The sequence below is a fragment of the Eptatretus burgeri genome, chromosome 13 (genome assembly GCF_056783735.1).
Source record: "Eptatretus burgeri isolate ZD-2024b chromosome 13, Ebu_testis_v1, whole genome shotgun sequence".
Lineage (NCBI taxonomy): Eukaryota > Metazoa > Chordata > Myxini > Myxiniformes > Myxinidae > Eptatretus > Eptatretus burgeri.
This window is the reverse complement of record NC_140973.1, coordinates 70,555,685-70,575,038: the sequence shown is the minus strand read 5'-3', so window position 1 is coordinate 70,575,038 and position 19,354 is coordinate 70,555,685. Positions and strand designations below refer to the sequence as shown.

General features: G+C 44.1%; 1 protein-coding gene across 5 annotated transcripts in view; it reads left to right on the top strand.

Moving 5' to 3' along the window:
- The window catches only part of THUMPD3 (THUMP domain 3 tRNA guanosine methyltransferase), a 30,816-nt gene extending 17,040 nt beyond the window's left edge, over window positions 1–13,776 (top strand). For all 5 annotated transcript variants that reach the window (XM_085852923.1, XM_085852924.1, XM_085852921.1 and 2 more), the window contains exons 7-12: window positions 2,541–2,671; window positions 3,108–3,177; window positions 3,274–3,389; window positions 3,688–3,792; window positions 13,059–13,182; window positions 13,291–13,776. In XM_085852923.1, coding sequence (XP_085709049.1) covers window positions 2,541–2,671; window positions 3,108–3,177; window positions 3,274–3,389; window positions 3,688–3,792; window positions 13,059–13,182; window positions 13,291–13,503 — 759 coding nt within the window. In that variant the 3' untranslated portion in view covers window positions 13,504–13,776. The remainder of the gene's footprint in view (window positions 1–2,540; window positions 2,672–3,107; window positions 3,178–3,273; window positions 3,390–3,687; window positions 3,793–13,058; window positions 13,183–13,290) is intronic.
- Window positions 13,777–19,354: the final 5,578 nt, after the last annotated feature.

Here is a 19,354-nt window from a genome sequence, read left to right as displayed (position 1 = left end):
TCTAACTCTTCCACTTGGTTGTGGACTCTGCTCCATTTGCTCAGCCAAGCCCCTGTTGTCCTCTGACGCATGACCACCAAAACTGACTGACTCATTTTCTCTGCGGAATTTGGCGTTTTATAATCCCCTGGCAGAGGGGTTTAACATCGGATCAAACGGGGCGATAGCCGTTTCCCAGTGACCCCCTAGCTCTGCCCATGTGAGTATTTGGCAGCAGAAATGGCCTCACTCGCCCTGCACTTCCCCACACGCTTGAGCTCTGAGATTAACATTATGCCAGGGTATTCGGTTGCACTCTCTGGCCACGAACACTCGCTGGACACCCAATGAGGGCCGTAATTGAGCGGAGCGCCAGGGCTATCCATATGACATTGAATGGAATTCAGCGCACAGCCTCAAGTTAATAACTACCTCAACTTGCATGCCAAAACATCACGATTCGAGTAACTACGATGGTGCGTTTCGCTCCCCCATCTCCTGCCGGTCCAGAGGGCAGTGGTGAACTTTGGTGGCGTGGATCAAGGGGGATTGGAGCAAAGGCAATGGTAGTGTAGTGTAGCATTTTGTAGTGTGGATCTACTGTGGTGCGTCAGGCTCCCCCATCTTCTGCCGGTCCCAAGGGTAGTGGTGACGGTGGTTGAGCAATGGCAGTGGTGGTGTGGCGTAGCATTTTTTAGTGTGGTGATTTGTGATGGATGTGGTTGGTCGCTCGTTGTGGCTGTTAATAGCGAAGGTAAGTGAGTTTGGGTTTTGGTCTGATGGTGTGGTGATTTTTTTATAAAAGGCATTGTGATGGTGTATGAAATGCTTCAAAGTTGGGGTTCGAGTTTGGTGAAGTCTGAGGTGGAACGTCTTCTGATTTATTTATTTATTTATTTTTGTATACATTGTTGAGGCTCGTATGAGAGCTAATGCACAACACACAGCAAGGGGGGCATGAGACAAGAGGGGTGCGAGAGGGAACAATAAAACAGTGGGGAACAGACATTAGGAGATCTGCGGAAGGGAGAGGGATGGGGCGGGGATCACGGGGTATACAAGATGGACACCACAGGGACTTTCAGGAAGGAAAGCAGGGTATTTGAAGGAGGTGGGTGTGGGGTGGATTAACGGGTAGAAAAGATTGTGGTTTTGGATAGGGGGAGATAAGAGGTGGTGGTGAACAGCTGTTTAGAAGGCCTGGAGGGAAGAATGGGATTGAAGAGAGTGTGGGAGTAAATTCCAAATGCGAGGAATGAAAGAGTGAAGGTGAACAGTGATTCGTGATTTTGGTAATATTACCAGAAGGGGGTTGTTGGCGGACCTTGAAAGTCCTGCAGAAATATTGGGAGGGGGGGCATATCACAGATAGAGCAGGAGGGGTGAGACCGGAGAGGAGACTGGAGAAGACAGAAAGACCACCGACCTCCCTGTGGTGAGAGAGTGAGAGGCCCAATGAGTCGGCCTTACCGCGGGAGATACCAATGATCCTAAATGCCTTGGTTTCCACGGCGTGAAGCCGAGAAAGGTGAGAGGCAGGAGCACCAGCTCCAGGGAAGAGCAGTACTCCATCAGGCTGCAGACGAAAAATAATGTTGGCACGGTTGGATAATGTCTGTTGGATAATGGCACGCAATTTGAATGTGAAATGGCGTGCGTATGCAAATGACTTGCCTCTGTTGCTGTGGTCTTTGGTGTGCATGCATGTGTGAAGAAAGGTCGTGGTACAGCAAAGCAAAATAATGTAAGGAATGGAAAGAAAAACACGACCTAAAGCCTACGCAATCCATGTTGTCCCATAAACTCACTACACGTAAGGGAAGGGCTATCTTGAACGAATACTAATGCAACAACAGTCTTGGGAAATGCTCTTTGTTGTGTGCCATTGCTTTGGGGAGTGACTGTTTCACAGAACCGAAACAATATGTTGAGGGTGTTGCAGGACTCCAATCAGTGGATTGAGCAGACAGGATAGCCAGAGGTACACACAAACCCCTCTGAGCTGTCTAGCCTTGGTATGAATCCTGACCCAGCTATAAGCTCTTATCCTGGTATTTTGCATGTCGGGTGAGGCATCAGTATGTGTGCTGTCAATCAAATAGATGTTCAAGCAGGTGTCACGTCTGCTAGCTTTAGTTGGTAGATGTGAAAGATGCCATGGTGTCTTGATGAAGAGTGGGTGAGTTATTGCCGTCACACTGAACAAATACAAAATTCCTGCCTGTACTCTGGGAAGCAAGTGGTCTGGTCTTCTTCGAGGTTCCTTGACACCAGGTTGCACTCCTTGGAATGTGGTTGAAACTGTCTGGGCATCATATTCTGCACTTTACGTAAAAATCAATCAGGTGGTTTAGTATGTTTCTGGGAATGGCCGATTTCAGATACGAAGATCAACTAACGCAATTATTGGGTTTTCTGGCAAGAAACCATGACTCTTAGTTGGGTTGGCTTACGTTGAAATTCCAGAACAGTTGGTTTTGGAACTTCCAATCATCGATTTGTGAACTAAACAATGTAAGAAAACTGTTTTGAATCCCCCCCCCACCTTTGATGTCGGTTAGATCTTGTTGAATATCCGTGAGAAAGAGATGTGTGTCGGCATTGCGCTGACGGAGGAGAGTTTGCACCGGAGAAACATCACTCATTTTGGCCCCACAACGTTGCGCTCCACATTGGCCTACGGGATGCTCCGGTAAGTGTTCCCTGTTCAAGAATCCCACACGACTTCTCTCCATTAGTTGTATGTTGTAACCTTCAGAGTTGCACGTTTTAAAGGTGGAATGAGGGATTTGAGGGTCTAAAGTATTTTTGTTTTGATATATATATATATATATATATATATATATATATATATATATATATATATATATATATATATATATATATATATATATGTATGTATATATGTATGTATATATGTATATATATATATATATTTCTATATATATATATATTTTTAATCTTATATAAATTATCCCCTCCTGCTCCCCCCTACTCCAAGTCCATGTTTCCTATTTGACCTGTCAAATTGATTTGTTGAAAGTAAGAATATGATGATCCATGTAAAGACAGAAAATTAGGCTACAAAAGTAACACATTGTGTGCTTTTTAACCCCTTGTGTGCACAGAATGTGCAATCTTGAACCAGCTGATGTCGTCATTGATCCTATGTGCGGGACGGGGGCAATTTCAGTCGAGGTATTCACAGCAAAGTCAGGATTTTGGAAGAGTATGTACAGGAGTAGTCAGACATTAGTTTTTCTTTCATGAGCCTTTTAACTTTCCCACAATTAGGGTGGCTTGGAGTGGCCTTGGTGCTTCCACATTGCTGGTGACAACTTTCCGATGGCAACTGATCGATCGAAGAATAATGTTGACATTTTGAGCAGACAGCACCTGGACATGGACAGGTGGGTTACTTGGAATGGGGATGAGAGGGGAGGGAGGGATTGAGATTTAAGAGTGGTGTAAACGAGGAGAGGGGGGCATTGTGAAGCACGTCATTTATTGGTGATATTAAGCTGGTCCTACCCCTCCTGCTTTCTCACTTGATGTCTATAAATATCTTGCTGTCTTGCACACAGTTATAGCCAAATATTATGATGTCATTGGGAACATCCAAAGAGTAAATACATTTTTTGGTATTATAACCCAATATTTGTTGTCTTTATTTGATTGATTTCATTTTATTTTACATTTTCTCGTCAGGAACCAGGTGCTCCCAGTAGACGTTATTCACTGGGATGCTTCTCGGTTGCCACTTAAAACTGGTTCAGTTGATGTCTGCATCACGGACATGCCTTTTGGGAAGAGGTAGGTGTGTTTTCTATGGTGGTATGTTTGCACAATTTGATTATTTATTTGTTTAATAGAAATGATCATCACGTGGGTCCATTGGCGACTTGTTGTTATGATGCCTCCTGCTTGTATGCCAAAGCCCAAATGACAGAGTTATTTTTATTTTTATATTGTTGCAGCCATCTGGTATAAGCCCGCAGATCGCGTCAAAGCGACCACAATGGTCAACCATTTTGAAAAACCCCCTGCCAGAATTGCATCCCAAACTTTGTTCCCATGCAGAATGGGGTTCCCATATCTGATGAGCGTCACCCCGATAGGTGTCACATGCCTTTATCTAATTAGGCCTAACAAACATAAGGGAATGTGACACGGTTATCTGATGGTGCAGAGACCATGCAACCAATTGATCCCCTTCACGGGTCTTTTAGAAGCCACCACATGAAGCCACCACCACAGCCAGAATTCACCCGAAACCAAGTGTATTTAAAATAAATGGCACGGGGAGGGAACAGAAGAAAACAATCAGAAATACAATCAGTTTGTAAAATGAACCCACTTTACCCTCTACCAGGATTCAAATCCACAAAAGAATGGCAGATCCTTAAATAAACTGTCTTTATCAGGCCCAATCGATTATTGCATGAGATATATATATATATATATATATATATATATATATATATATATATATATATATATATATATATATATATATATATATATATATATATATATATATATATATATATATATATATATGACAAGACGAGAAGAGAGCGTGGGCCAAAGCATGCAGGATGGACCCATAAGATTGCACAGTCCTGGTAGCCCTCACCAAAGCGCACGTTCTATGCCACTGTCAAGGAGAGAGGGGCGTGATTCGGCCGTGTGCTCGAACATTCTGGTGCTGCAGCCATCGCTAAGGTCAGGAAGAACTCCTCTTTTCCTGAGTCACCTCCACCCTTTATAGCCTCGAGTCTGAGCGTCACCGATGGTGTGCTACGCCCTCCCCACTCACTCACTATTGGCCCGATGGTCCCATATGATGGCAGAGGGCCACCGCTGGTCTGCAGGATGCCTTAGACTGCTTAGAGGGATAGTAACACTGTGACCTTTCCTGCCAGATAGCGCCTCGGCCAAATTAAACGCCATAAAGGACAGGTTCCAAAGGCTAGGACAATAAATGAAAGGTCAAAAATGTTGAAAATGTTACACACCTGAGGATGCGTTGGACGTCTCTATTACATAAGCGATGCATATCTAATATCACATTTAATTACTTTACACTTGTTCTAAACATTCAGTAAGAAAACTAGCAAGTTGCCCATACCCACATGGCGTTCTAAATGGGGTGGGGGTGGAGGAAGCAAAAATGCAAATGGTGTCTTCTGTGGTCAACTGGGGAGCAACAATTCACATTTATTGCCACATCTGATACAATTTAAATGCTCTAACGGTGGTGAGGTTCTCCATTCAAAACTGCTTGTTCGATATATGTAGTTTTTTGATACTTAGGGCCCGTAATAAAAACTTGTATTGGTGTCAAAGCCAGTGACCAATTGCAAATTAATGGTAGGGTAACTGTTCTACACTAAGGATTATTAACCCCTCGGAGTCATTTCCACAATAATGTGATTCGGGCATTTTGAAAAGCATAAGTCTTGGTGGTCTTCGAGCATCACATCAATCTTAGCGAATCAATCTTGTGTTCCAGGTTAGAATTCCCCACCGATGTATAACGGGATTTGTTCGTGTGCCGGGCTGTGAATCTTTGAGTTAGCCATTATTCTTTTCTATCTTTATTTTAAAACAAACACATCATCACAACAACGACAACCCACGGCCGCGTTTGACGGCGATTTCCAACACGGCCGTGTTTGACGGCAAGAACGGATCAAAAAGGCCTTACCATCGGAAGTGAAGGGGGCGGATCCAGCCTGGGTGAAGGTTCAAAGGTGAAAAGGGGGAGGGCGCTGATTTCGGGTGAAAAAGCCCACGGCGGCCCCTCCCCTTGGGGGCGATAAAAAGCCACGTTCGCTGGCCGAAAAGGCAGTTGGTGTGGGGCGTTCGGAGTCAGTGGGAGTTTGGAGTGGAGAGATGCCCCGTTGAGAGCTGGAGAGTTCGGAGTGTTGGAGTGCGGGCAGTTGGTTCGCTGGAAGGTTCGACGGCGCAACCAGGAAGCTGGGGTCAAGACCCGTTCACTCCTCCAGCGCGTTGTTGGCTAAGCCAGGCCACAGTGAAGGCCGGACGACCAAGGGAGCCAGTCGGAGCTCGGGGTCCGGGCAAAGACACCGAGGGTCGCCGAACAAGAGCCCATCGAGCCGCCAGGGGTGGCCAGGTAACCTGCCCCAGCCTCTCGGAGCCCCTTCTGTCATCCCGGCTCTGAGAAATAATAAAGGCTTACGAGCCTGTTCTTTCTTGGGTTTTGCATGAAAGTCTGTGGCGCCTTGTCCTTAAGTGGTGAATTGTGTAAGTGCATGTACATAATAAATACACATCGGCTGTAGGCTTTTTGCTCGTGTCCTGTCCCATTCCCCCATTCATTGCATTTGTGCATTTAAAATAAATGTCCCCATTGTTGAATTCAACCCGCTCGTTGCATCCCTTTCTCCATTAACTGCCATGATGATGCGTTCGGGAAATTAGCTGGCTGATTATCAAGCCGATAAAACGTACATCTGCTCCGACGGGACTTGGCGATATAAAACCGCTCGGCAATCGCATATGGAACGAGCTGCTTAAGCGGCTCGTTTTCGTGCAGGCCCCTTCGAGGTATAAACTCCTGGCATTTTTGTCCGCGCGAATAGTTAGGTATATCGACAATTCGGCGATTGACCCTGTAGCGCGTGGACAGAATAGTTGGCTGGTTTATGGTGTAATAAAAACACCCGTAGCTTGGTTTCGGCGTTGATCCGGAAGCTACGACTAGATTGCGCGTTCGGTGGGTGCGCGCGGCCACAATTGGGCTAAGGCGGTCATCCGCACGCCGAACGGGCGGAAATCTACAACAATATGTTTTAAGTATTGTGTATTGTAATTATGACCTTTTAATAAGACTGGACTTGCTATTCATATGGATGCAAAATGGAAGAAAGCATTTATTGCCTTTACTTGGACCAACTCATAAAAAAGGTAAACGCATTGTTATGAAGAAGTGAAGAGATAGAGTTTTGAAAAGGTCATGAAAATTAAATGCCCTTTGTTTGAAAAAATGGTCATACAATTAATGAGTAATAATAGCAATGACATTTGGCAGTGAAATATCATCTCTGACAAAGACGGAGTAAGAAATTGTTCACCATGCAGAGAGCGAAGGAAAGCTGCAGTGATATAAAAAGATTCAACAACATAATGGGAAACCATTTATTAAACAAGCTCAAATGAGTTAAGATCCTCGTCCTCTTAATGATGACGTCATAAAAACGAATATTACCTCATTGTGATGTATCAGGTTTGCGATAAATTATCTGTGCTAATGCCCGGCTTGATTCCCGCAAACAAAATTCAAACAGCTTGCCTAGTTTCGGAGATAACGGTATAGGCGATTTCCATTAGCGGCGATATTATGACGTCAACTTTTTTTCTCGGAAGAATTTCCAAAATCGGAGATGGTAACTGCCTGCGCGTGGGCTTTCTGCATATACATGGCAAGTTTCACGAAGATCCGATGAAAACTCTGGGTTGTGAAACAAGAAATGTTGAAAAATAGGAATGATGTCATAAAAATTGATATGACGTCATAGTGATGTATCATTTGTGCGGTAATTCATCTCTGCTAATGCCCTGTTCGATTCCCACAAACAGAATTCAAAAAGCTTGCCTAGTTTCGGAGATAATTTTTTAGGCGATTTTTTTCCATTAGCGGAGATATTTTGACGTCATAACTTTTTTCTTGGAGGAATTTTCAAAATCGGAGATGGTTACTGTCTGCGCAGGGTATTTTTACATATATACGCCAAGTTTCAGGAAGTTTCGATGAAAACTGAAGGCTGTGAAACAAAAAAGTCCACAAGAACAACAACGTGAGTAAGACTTAGAGATCCTCCACGAGGATCTAAAAACTGAAATGGAACTGGGCTGGAAATGTGACCAGAAGAATGGAGAGTCGATGGAAAACAAGAATTACAAACTGGCGACCTCGAAGTAACAGTGAAAGTAAAGATTTGACTGAGAGATTAATTTGAAAATTAATGAAACCACAAATGGCCCCAAATTGCAGAGAACATAAAACAAGGTCTTCAATGTAAACCTACCTGACCTGATCTTCAATGTGCAGTGAATTTGTTTGAATAAACACTAAAAGTCCCCATATCACAAAATTTTAACGTTTTCCTTTATTTTATAGTCAAGGTATTGGTATACTAATTTTTATTCATTTGGTACAAAAAAGTTCTTTTTTATTTGTATACAAAGTCGAGGCTCGTGGAGGATCAAGAACATCGAATGGATCAGGGCGCAACAGAACAAAAGGAACAGTGGAACGAGAGGGTGCAAGACCAGAAAGGAGATGGTAGAATACGGAGACCAGCGATCTGTATGCAATGTGAAAGTGATAGGCCTATGGATTTGGTTTCATTCCAGGAGATTCCAATGATTTTGAAGGACTTGGTTTCTGCAGTGTCAAGCTGAGCAAGGTGCGAGGCAGGGATGCCACCGCAAAGGGGAGAGCAGTACTCCAATCTGTGGATGAAGGCCTTGTAGGTGGATAAGAGTTCAGTTGTGCCAAGAAAGGACTTTGCACGATGCAGGATACCCAGTTGGCAACTGACTTTGGAGGACAACTTGGAATTGTCCTTTGCTCAAGAAGGATCATGGCTGATAATGAGACCCAAATGATTGAGTCACTGAACTTCTTCAAGAGGGTTGTTAAGAAAGTAGATTGCAGGGTTTGCCAGATGGTACTTGGCTATGTTAACCAAAAGCAGCGTTTCTCAACCTTTGATGCCCCATGCCCCCCCTACCGAGTCGCTTAACATTTGTGGTCCCTTGCCCTTCAATAAAAGATGCAGATTTCGTTTTATGAAATTTATTTACTCAGTCTTAAAAGATAAATCAAAGTAAACATTTTTCTAAGCAATACAATCAATGAGACACTTGCTGTTGGGCTTGTCTGACGAGGCCTCTTATGTCCGGCTCCGTCTTGGACACAGCAAGGCGAATATCGTTCCCAACGTCAAGACGGTTTCTGGACTTCGTTTTAATGGTCGCAAGGTCAGAAAATCCTGATTCGCAAAGATATGTTGTGGCGAATTGAATGAACATTACGGATGCCTTCTTGCTGAGTAGTGGATACGCATCCTGAACAGACAACCAGAAGGTGGAGTGGTCTTCTTTGTTGCTGAAGACCAGCTTCATTGCTTTTGAAACCTTCAACTCTGCCAGCTCCTCTGCTTCATCTTCAGTAGGTTCAATTTTGGTGTTAAACGGGTCTTTGTGCCACAGAACATCCAACGGTGCATCGTCGAAATACGATTTGAACTCAGCGGAGAGATTGTCGAGATGTCTAGTGATGCAATCTTTGATGCCGACGGGAAGCTCAATCCTCTGCGTCTGCAGGTGCTCGTCCAAGAAAGGAAACGAGGCTGTGGACCCGGCCTTGATTCGTGCCTGCCAGACTTCCATTCTAGCAGACAGTCCGGCAAGCTTGTCTTGAACTTCACTGACTGTCACATCATGGCCTTGCAAGGACTGGTTCATTTCGTTGAGTCGGCCGAATATATCGGCCAGGTAGGCGAGCATCATGACGAACTCTTCATTGTCGAAGTGGACATGGAGGTTGTTTTCGTTGTCTCGCAGGAAGATTTCCACCTCAACCCGGAGTTCATACAGCCGAGAGAGGCATTACCCCCTCGATAGCCAACGGACTTTGGTGTGGAACAGAAGTCCAACATGTTCCGCTCCCATTTCGTTGGCCAGGAGTTGGAAGAGCCGATGATTTTTGGCCTTCGCACGAATGAAGTTGATCACTTTGACCACGACGTCCATGACTTCCAGCAAATGAGGCGGAAGAGTATTTGACGCAAGAGCGTATCGGTGTAGCGAACAGTGGGAGGACGTCACATGGGGCCATTCGTTCTTCACAAGCGTGACGAACCCTCCTCTGACGCCGACCATCGCTGGGGCACCATCAGTACAAATGTGCTTGAAATTCTGCCAACCGAGTCCATTAGCTTCAAAAAAAAAAAGAGTCCACAATAGCTTTGATATCTGCCGCTGTTGTTGTGGTTGGTAGGGTATTGCAGAACAAGAACTCTTCCTTCATCTTTCCCTTTCTCTCGTAGCGAGCGAAGGCGATCAACTGGCTCTCCAGGGCGGTGTCGGTAGACGCGTTTAATTGAAGGCTAGCCTGGAGCGTGCTTTGTTTGATTTCGGAGCAAACTTCATGGCACACATCAACGGCCATGTCGTCAATCCGTCGTCGGATCGTGTCATTAGAGAGCGAAACTTGCTGGATCTTCTTTTTTCGCCTCTAGTCCGATCATCAATTCCACCATTTTCTCTGTACATGGCTTGATAAGGTCCTCAGCAATAGTGTGCGGCTTCTTGCACTTCGCAATTCGGTATGCCACTTCGTAGATGGATTGCAGAGCAGGTTTTTCTTCTGGCCGGAATCCAAATTTGGGAAGTGTCGCTTCACGGTCATATCATGATCGTTTCGCAGACAGAGCGTCGATATTATCTTCCTTCCTTCCGGGATGCATCTTGTCGCGATGGTTTGAAAGTTTGGAAGGACGTAGTGACGCATTTGACATCACGACCGAGCAGTGCAGACATTGTGCGCAGTCCACGCCATCTCGACTGACATTCGTGAATCCAAACTTGACATAGCTGTCATTCCATTTTCGAACCTTCGACATCTGAGAAAAAAATTGAAAAAAACAAAATTCTAACGTTTTTGTAAACATTGGTTTACTATGAATGCTCTGTGGGCTCCGCCTTCTCTTTTAAAATCGTGGTTAAACTCATCTACCCTTTTTACTTTGACACTATGACCAGAGACTCGTCACCTTAATTGTACATTACAAGCTTCTGCATTCTGAATCGCAGTTTTTCGGCGTCCGCTCATGGCCCCCCGGTCGAAGGCCGATGGCCTCCTTGGGGGGCCACGGGCTCCCGGTTGAGAAACGCTGTCCAAAAGCTTCATGAGTGTTGTTGCATGTGAAATCCTCTGCAGACAACTAGGAGATACCTTGTGAGTTTATAAGCTTTATCTTGGTACATTTTTTTTTTTTTTTTTAGGATTTGTGTTGTATTCAACATATGGAGTGTCCTTGCCATCCCTACGTGAAAAAGTTGTACCGACTTTCTGCTTCGCATTTGATTATGACATTTGTAGGTAAGTTTATATTTTGACATCTTAGTAGATCAACTCGAATTTAGGTTCTTGATCGAAATGAAATTGTTCTCGGTTGACATCCTTCCAAACGTTTTGGGAGTAAATTCTGCTCTCGCGCTTCATGGGCCTCGACCATGTGTACATAAATAAACTAGAATGGCACTCTGTTGAGTGCATACCTCTGCCAGGCTGAAGAATTTCCGTTTTGAAACCCACTGATGGGCCAGACTTGAACCAAACTCGAATCAGCTTGTTGTTGTCACCTACCCAACTCATCCACTTCGTTTTGTCAGAATCCATCCACATCTTTTTGCAAAATCAATACTGGATATTGTGACGTCCACGGGACTTGAACAGTCCCGCCAACGTAGAATGAGCCGAAACGATGGAGGCGGTTTATTTATTTATAACCCAAACATGGCGGTTCTAATCGCTCTACCGCAAACGGGACGAGGAAGGTGGCACGAGTCACTTTTCACTGAGTTGATGATGTTTATTTGTTTTTATTATTAACCAGAAATAACAAGACTCGGCAAGAAGAGGGATCCGGGGCGATTCGACGGGATGGTGTGGGATCGGGCGTGGGGAAAACACAGACAATTCCAATGAATATACAGATCTCAAACCCTCTCAGGCGCCAAGTACACACACACACACACACACACACACACACACACACACACACACACACACACACACACACACAATGTAGTTATTTCTGGTGGTCAGGCTGGACCGTGGTGTGGACGCAACTGTCCCTGGATTGGCGTCGGACGAGCTGGCCTTGCTCTCGTCAGGGGGGCAGGAGAAACCGTGGTGCTGTCGACCTCCTGGTCTTGGCCCAAGTCTGCTCACAGCCGCCAGGGAACCAGTTCTGGCGCCAAATTGCGAGCAGGAGAGGGAGGCAGGTCCGCCCGCCGTTCGACCCCGTACTTCGAGTCAGCAGAACCCCAGAGCCAACCAAGGTGAGGCACGAGGCTCAGCAAGGCTCCAAGACACGATGAAGAACACGATCGAATCAGCACAACAACAAGTACGCTTCCCGCGCAACAGCCTCCACACCAAAAAAACACTATCTTTTGTCCCGATCTTCTTCCTCTTCCTTTTCGACCCCGAACAGAACCTTTTTATCCTCCCGTCCTCGTCACTTCCAATCGAGCCGTTTTATTGGCCCACCGCCGTCGCCTTCCGCCAATCGTGATCACGGGGCGGAGCCATCCGCAGCCCTGTTCTGTGATGTCACGGCCAGCCTCCAGGGACTACTAAAAGGGGTTTACGCAGACACACTTACCCTATCCCGTGTCCCTATCTAATTATGTGGCAATTAGCATTTCCCCCTTGAAGAAATGAACATTTACTAGACAACTTATCACCACTGAATTGCTACTTATTACATCGAGATCCTGGTAAACTCGAACAGCATGGCATACCTAATTAAACATCCTAATTACCCTTTGAATGCATACCCCCCCCCCCCCTCAAACGTAACAATATCATGCTACATATCGTTTTTGGCCTTATCTCTCAATGGTGAAGAATCACTTGAAAAATGAAAAAAATATCTTATCTGGATCCAAAATTGAATCAATTATTCTTCCCCAAAATCTAATCATTTCATCCTTGTCACATACCCAATCTGTCCACCAAATTTTGTCTGAATCCGTCCACAACTTTTTGAGATATCCTGCTCACAGACAAACAGATAGACAGACAAAGGTGAAAACATAAAGTGGCAGAGGTAATAAATAAATAATTCCAGATGTTTAATAATATATATATATATATATATATATATATATATATATATATATATATATATTGTAGTTGCTTAATTTAGCCAAGTCGTGCGACGTACCAATTACTTTCATTATTTCCTCATGTTTTATTTAGTCATTTATTTTCATTCTTGAGTTTTATTTTGTACATTTGCTGTCCCTTTCAGAATAGGCTCGAAGAAACGAAACTGGGAGTTGTACCCCTCTTGCCTCCAAGAGATGGCCCGAGTGTGCAGGCCGGGCACGGGGCGTGCTGTTCTCCTCACCCATGACAAGAAGTGCATGGTTAAGGTAGTATGCTTAAATCGCCAAATAAGAATGGTGTAAACACTTATGCATCGCAAACTCTGAACTCTTTCTTCTGTACGTGCTGCGAAATGTGAATTTTCTTTTTCTCAGACTCTGAGCTTAGTGAATCACCTGTGGAAGAAGGTAAACATTGCCTGGGCCAATGTGGGAGGGTTGCACACTGGGGTGTTTGTTCTGCGCCGCACCCCCCTGGCACATGGTGCTGGAAAGGACGACATGCACTCCACGTCAGGCTGGCATCGTGCTGACAACATACCTGTGGCTTGCGAAGAAAGGGCTGAACTGAAATTGGCTACAGATTGATCCATGGGTTTCTGGTGAAAATTCCCTGTTTTTTTTTGTTTTTTTTTGTGACTCGAATATCTTTGGATTCGTACCATGAGGTCGTGAAGAAACCAGTTATGAAGTGTTCTTTTGTTGGTGTCAAGGCTGTGAAATGTTGCAAGGTCCTCTGTAACGCTTTAACGAGGTATGTACATCCATCATATTTGCATGAACTAATTTGATTCCATGCCTGAAGTTTTTGGTATTGTTTGTGCAAACTGATATCATATAAAGTTTACTGTTTGTACAAAATGGAATAGACTTTTATATTAAGTCAGAGTGTTTACACAGTGCTCAACGCTCACCTTTTTGGTGGGTTGCCCTGCATATAAAGGTTGCCATTTCAAAATTTTTGTTGCCCCCCCCCCCAATTATTTTTTCACTCTTTTTGTGAATACCTTTCACTGCAACAAATGGATAATTACACATGCCGATAGCTATGAAATGGGAGAGAGCTGGCAGTGTTCGTAGAAGCAGATAAACATGAGAATCCCCTTTAGCATCCTGTCTTTTGGCAGGAAGACTCTTCCCTCAATGAATGTTCAAGAAACGATAATGAAGTTGCCCTGGGCAACCATTAATGTTGAGCCTTGGCTTGCATATTGCTGAAAGCCAGAGCTATTTATTTATTTATTTGTTCATATGCAGCCTGTGCCTGCTTGGCTGCATCGTTTTTCTGGTGCCGTGGCTGTGTCGCTGATGCAATGCCCCGTTGCCACGAAGCTGATATACTCATTTTGCCGACGTCACAAGGATGACAGGCTGAGTCAACCCTCCTCGTGTTAATTCAACGGTTAAGCAGGGGCTTGAACTCAAGATCCTAATATCTTGAGCCGGCCACTTTTACCGTTAAGCCAACACCAGACCTGTCAGAGCTATGTTTGCTTGTCACCGAACTTGTCAACTACCAATCCGTTTTCAGAATATTAGGATTTGTCAATGACAAAAGCAAACTTGTGAATAACCCCCCAAATACGCTTTCCCCTGTGGTGAAGACTTTTTTTTTTCTTTTTAAACATAGTCCACTTGCACATCCACACACCTCTGCCACTGCTTCATAAGATTTTTGGATGTCTTCGTAAAATGAGGTTCCGATCCATTCTGGCAAAGCTACTTGGACCTCATCATCATCATCATCATTGCTGAAGTTCCAACCTTGAAGAGCTTGCTTCATCAGGCCAACAGATGCAAATTCAGACTGAAAGGTTGGTGGGTTAGCTCCTCGATATACCTTGCACTGTGGACACAAATTGTAACGTTGCATTCTGACACCGTTGGCTTTTGCATGTATTGCTCACTTCAATTTGTTTATCGAAGTAAAATGTTGTGCCACTTCACAGCAGCATGTTTCGCTGTTCAAGGTACGCATTGAAATGGGTGACAAGAACACCTTTCTGGTCCAAGAATATTATCACTCTCCTGACACTTGGACATGACTTGCACTTTATTGGTGTTAGTGACTGGGTGTTTCCATTTATGGATGCTCGTGTCTTCTCACATCCGTATTGCTGGCCAAATGTTTTGTCCATAGTGATGATAATGCGACAAATGTGCATCACCTTCTGCTTTGTATCGTTGAGAAGGCTCTGGTATATCCACAAATGTGTCTTTGTGTTCATCCGTGAGAATTTTGGGACCCACTCAGCACACACTTGGTTGAAACCCAGGTTTTTGTGGATTGTGTTGTGTATTATACCATGAGGCAGACATACGATGTCAGCTATGTCATCTATTGATAGATGCATATCCCCATGTACCAGTCCGTCAATCCTGGCCACATTATTTTCCATAGCAGCAGACTTTGGTTGCCTTGGTTGTTGTTCACTCATCTCTTCCGCTTATTCGTTCCCATTCCTCCTCCCCCCCCCCCATCCGTGGAAGCAATTTCTACATTCTCTTCAATCCCATTTTTCCCTCCAGGTTTTCAAGACAGTTGTTCACCAATATCTCAGATCATCCACAATCATGATCTTTTCTACCCTACCCCCAAGCCGACCTCTTTCCAACTTCCCTTATTTTTCCTTCCTGAAAGTTTGCTTCATTATCCATCTTCTCAACCCCCATGTTCTCCCTGAGTCCTCATTCTTACTCACATCCCTTATTTTTGAAGACTCTGTTTTGTCCCTCAACCCAGCTGTTATGTGTTTCCCTCCTCTCCTGCTGTTTGTTTTGTTCTGTTGTGTCCTGAACTGTTCTGTGTTCTAGCTCCTCCATGAGCCTCGACTCTGTATTTAGAAAATAAAAACACTCGGCCGTCCTTTTCTAAACCGTTCACAACATTCGTACACATTTTTCCTTGAAATATAGTTTGTAACATATTGTGCATTCACTCAAAGAATGACATGACGTTTGATACCTTCACTAAGCAAAAGCCTGATGACTCTTCGCATGATTATTCATGCCACACACAGAGAAGTCAGGTACTAAGTGGTCAACAAATGACTCGTACTTGGCCCTACAATAATGGCATATAATACATCTGTATCACACATATAATGCCTGGTGTTGGCTTAATGGTTAGGGTGCTGGGCTTGGGATCCGAGGATCCTGAGTTCAAATCCCACTCTGCTGTTGAATTAATACCAGGTGGTGTTGACTGCCTGTCATCCTTCCAAGGTCAGCAAAATGATTACCAGCTTACTGGTAACGGGCGTTGCATCAGCGGCACAGCTACGCCCCCTCAAAAATGATGCAGGCTGCAAACAAATAAATAAATGTGAGGTGCATACTGACTGAAACAAAGGTTTCTGAAGTTTTTCCTTGACACACATATACAAAGACCTGTTGACCATCCATGCTTTTGAGGGTTCCAAGTGACAAAATATTGCTCGAATTAGACTCGCTTTGCACCAAAGCATATTCTACCCTTACCTCTGGAAAAGATGTAAAAAGATTTTGACAAGTCCATTTATTTTAGGATTAAACGCATCTTAGATTAGATTGGATCTGAGCCTGGTGTTGGCGCAGTGGTTAGGGCAGCGGCTTGGGATCCAAAAGGTCCTGAGTTCAAGCCCCGTTGGGCCACTGAATAAATACACCAGGGGGTTGACTCAGCCTGTCATCCTTCCGAGGTCGGCGAAATGAGTACCAGTATACTGGGCCGGTGTATACCCCGGTTTAAATAGGTGTACTATATCCCTGTGTCGTAAGAGGCGACCAGGGTTGCGTCAGGAAGGGCATCCGGCGTAAAACATGTGCCAAATCACTATGCGGATCATACGGATGATCCGCTGTGGCGACCCCTAACGGGAGCAGCCGAAAGAAGAAGAAGAAGAGGAGGAGATTAGATTGGATCTGTTGCACTGATTGTGCAATGTTGCTGATTGGAGGAAAATTAATAAGGAAATATTTTATTCCTTCTAATTACAGGGTGGGGCAGAGAAACGGATTTTAAAACTGATCTCCGCGATGCCAACATGAACGCAACTTTTTTGACTGATAAATTAGCTACTAGGTTTCCTTAAGTTAATGAGGCCAGTCAGTTTCAACAAGATGACGCGATGTCTCATAGCGCCAGATTGTCAATGACCGCCATACAACTACTTTTTCATAACCACATCATCTGCAGGAATTAGTGACATTACTTGGTCTCCAAGGTCCCCAGATCTGAGAGCATGTGACTTTTTATGGGGGCACTTAAAAAGCAAAGTGTATGCTTGCTCATCGCCCACACAATATTGAAGAACTGAAAGAAAGACTTCGTTAAAAGATTGCCAGAATTTCTTTGGAGATGCTGTGCCACGTCATGGGAAACATGCGTGGAAGATCAGAGGAATGCCTGTGCAGAGACTGAGGTCACCTCGAGGATGTTATCTTCATGAAATGGATGGCATGCTATGTACTTTGAGGCGGCATATTTGTAATTTGGCAAATACAAAATGTTAATTTAATTACTGAGTTTTTATCTTGCCAAAAGAAAGTTTTTGCAAGATATGTTAGTCAGCTTGTATGTTTTATTTTTTTTTTGTCTGTAATCATGCATAAAAAATTCTGCAGAGCACAGTTATCATCAGAAATTTTTGTAACTTCGCATATCAGAGGCCTATAGAGATCCCTTTCAGTGCACAAAATTTTGAAGGTCAAGGTCACTTTGGCGCAAATCAGGGGAGTCGACGAAACCCTTATTTTTTGAGAAATTTTGATCGGATCGTCTTCAAACTTCATGGGGATATAGTTCATGGTCTGGCGCTCAGCTGATTAATTTTTGGTGGCGATTGACCTTGACCTTCATGGTTAGCGCCTCAGGTCAAACATATTTGACCCCAAGGTCAAATTTTCAAGTTTTAGGAACCATATCGTGTAGTACCTCAAATTGAACACCTCGATGAGTGCTTTCTAGATATGTCAAGCTTGAGACATTATGACGTCATTTGGTGACGTTATGAGGCAAAAACATATTTTTCATGGTTACTCTAGAACGATTCTCATCGGAATCTCGTAGGCAGATATTCCTCAAGGAGTCGCTCCTGGTGGATAGCAGCTCTGTTCACCTCAGTGTGACCTTAAAGAAGTCACACGTGGTCACCTTTTGGCAAGATACGGGTCACCCTGCGGGTCACATTGGTTTATTTTTTCTTTTTTTTGTTTTGTTTGTCTGTAATCACGTATCGATCACTCTGCAGAGCACAGTTATCATTGGAAATTTTTGTAACTTCGCATATCAGAGTCCTCTAGAGGTCCCTTTCAGCGCATAAAATTTTCAAGGTCAAAGGTCAAGGTCACTTTGTCACAAATCAGGGGAGTCGACGAAACCCTTATTTTTTGAGTAATTTTGATCGGATCGTCTTCAAACATCATGGGAATATAGTTCATGGTCTGGTGCTCAGCTGATTAATTTTTGGTGGCGATTGGCCTTGACCTTCATGGTTAGCGCTGGAGGTCAAAAGTTTTTGACCCCAAGGTCAAATTTTGAAACCTTAGATACCATATCGAGTAATACCTCATATGAAAGCGCTTGATAAGTGCTTTCCAGATCTGTCAAAAGTTTGACGCTATGACGTCATGACAAAAAACGGATTTTTCATGAAAATTTTATTTCCTCAGTTCTCATCAAAATCTCTTGATATTTCATGTACAACGGTCCTGGAGAGATACCATTAACCGTACGAAAATAAAAAGGTCAAGCATCAAGGTCGACGAAACACTTATTTTTTGAGTCACTTTAATCGAATAAATAAGTCACTCATGTTCACATTTTGGCAAGATACTGGTCACCTGTTTCTCTGGCACACCCTTATATGTTGAAAAATGTAAAAAAAAAATATGTTTATTGGACTATTGTGAGTCTTGTTCCAAGAACTTTTTTTTCTTTTTTTTAATCCTATGTTTTCTTTTCAAGAAAATACAAATAGCAGGAAATTGGAGACAGGAGGCCGTTTGACCCATCATGCCTGTGCTTGATCCACATCCACTTTGATCTGTCAGGCGATTCATCTGTGATATGAACCCATTCTACTTCTTCTTCTTCTTCTTCTTCTTTCGGCTGCTCCCATTAGGGGTCGCCACAGCGGATCATCCGTATGATCCGCATAGTGATTTGGCACATGTTTTACGCCGGATGCCCTTCCTGACGCAACCCTGGTCGCCTCTTACGACACAGGGACATGGTACACCTATTTTAACCGGGGTATACACCGGCCCAGTATACTGGTACTCATTTCGCCGACCTCGGAAGGATGACAGGCTGAGTCAACCCCCTGGTGTATTAATTCAGTGGCCCAACGGGGCTTGAAATCAGGACCTCTTGGATCCCAAGCCGCTGCCCTAACCACTGCGCCAACACCAGGCTATATGAACCCATTCTGCCTTTTACTTGATTTGATTGGGGGTG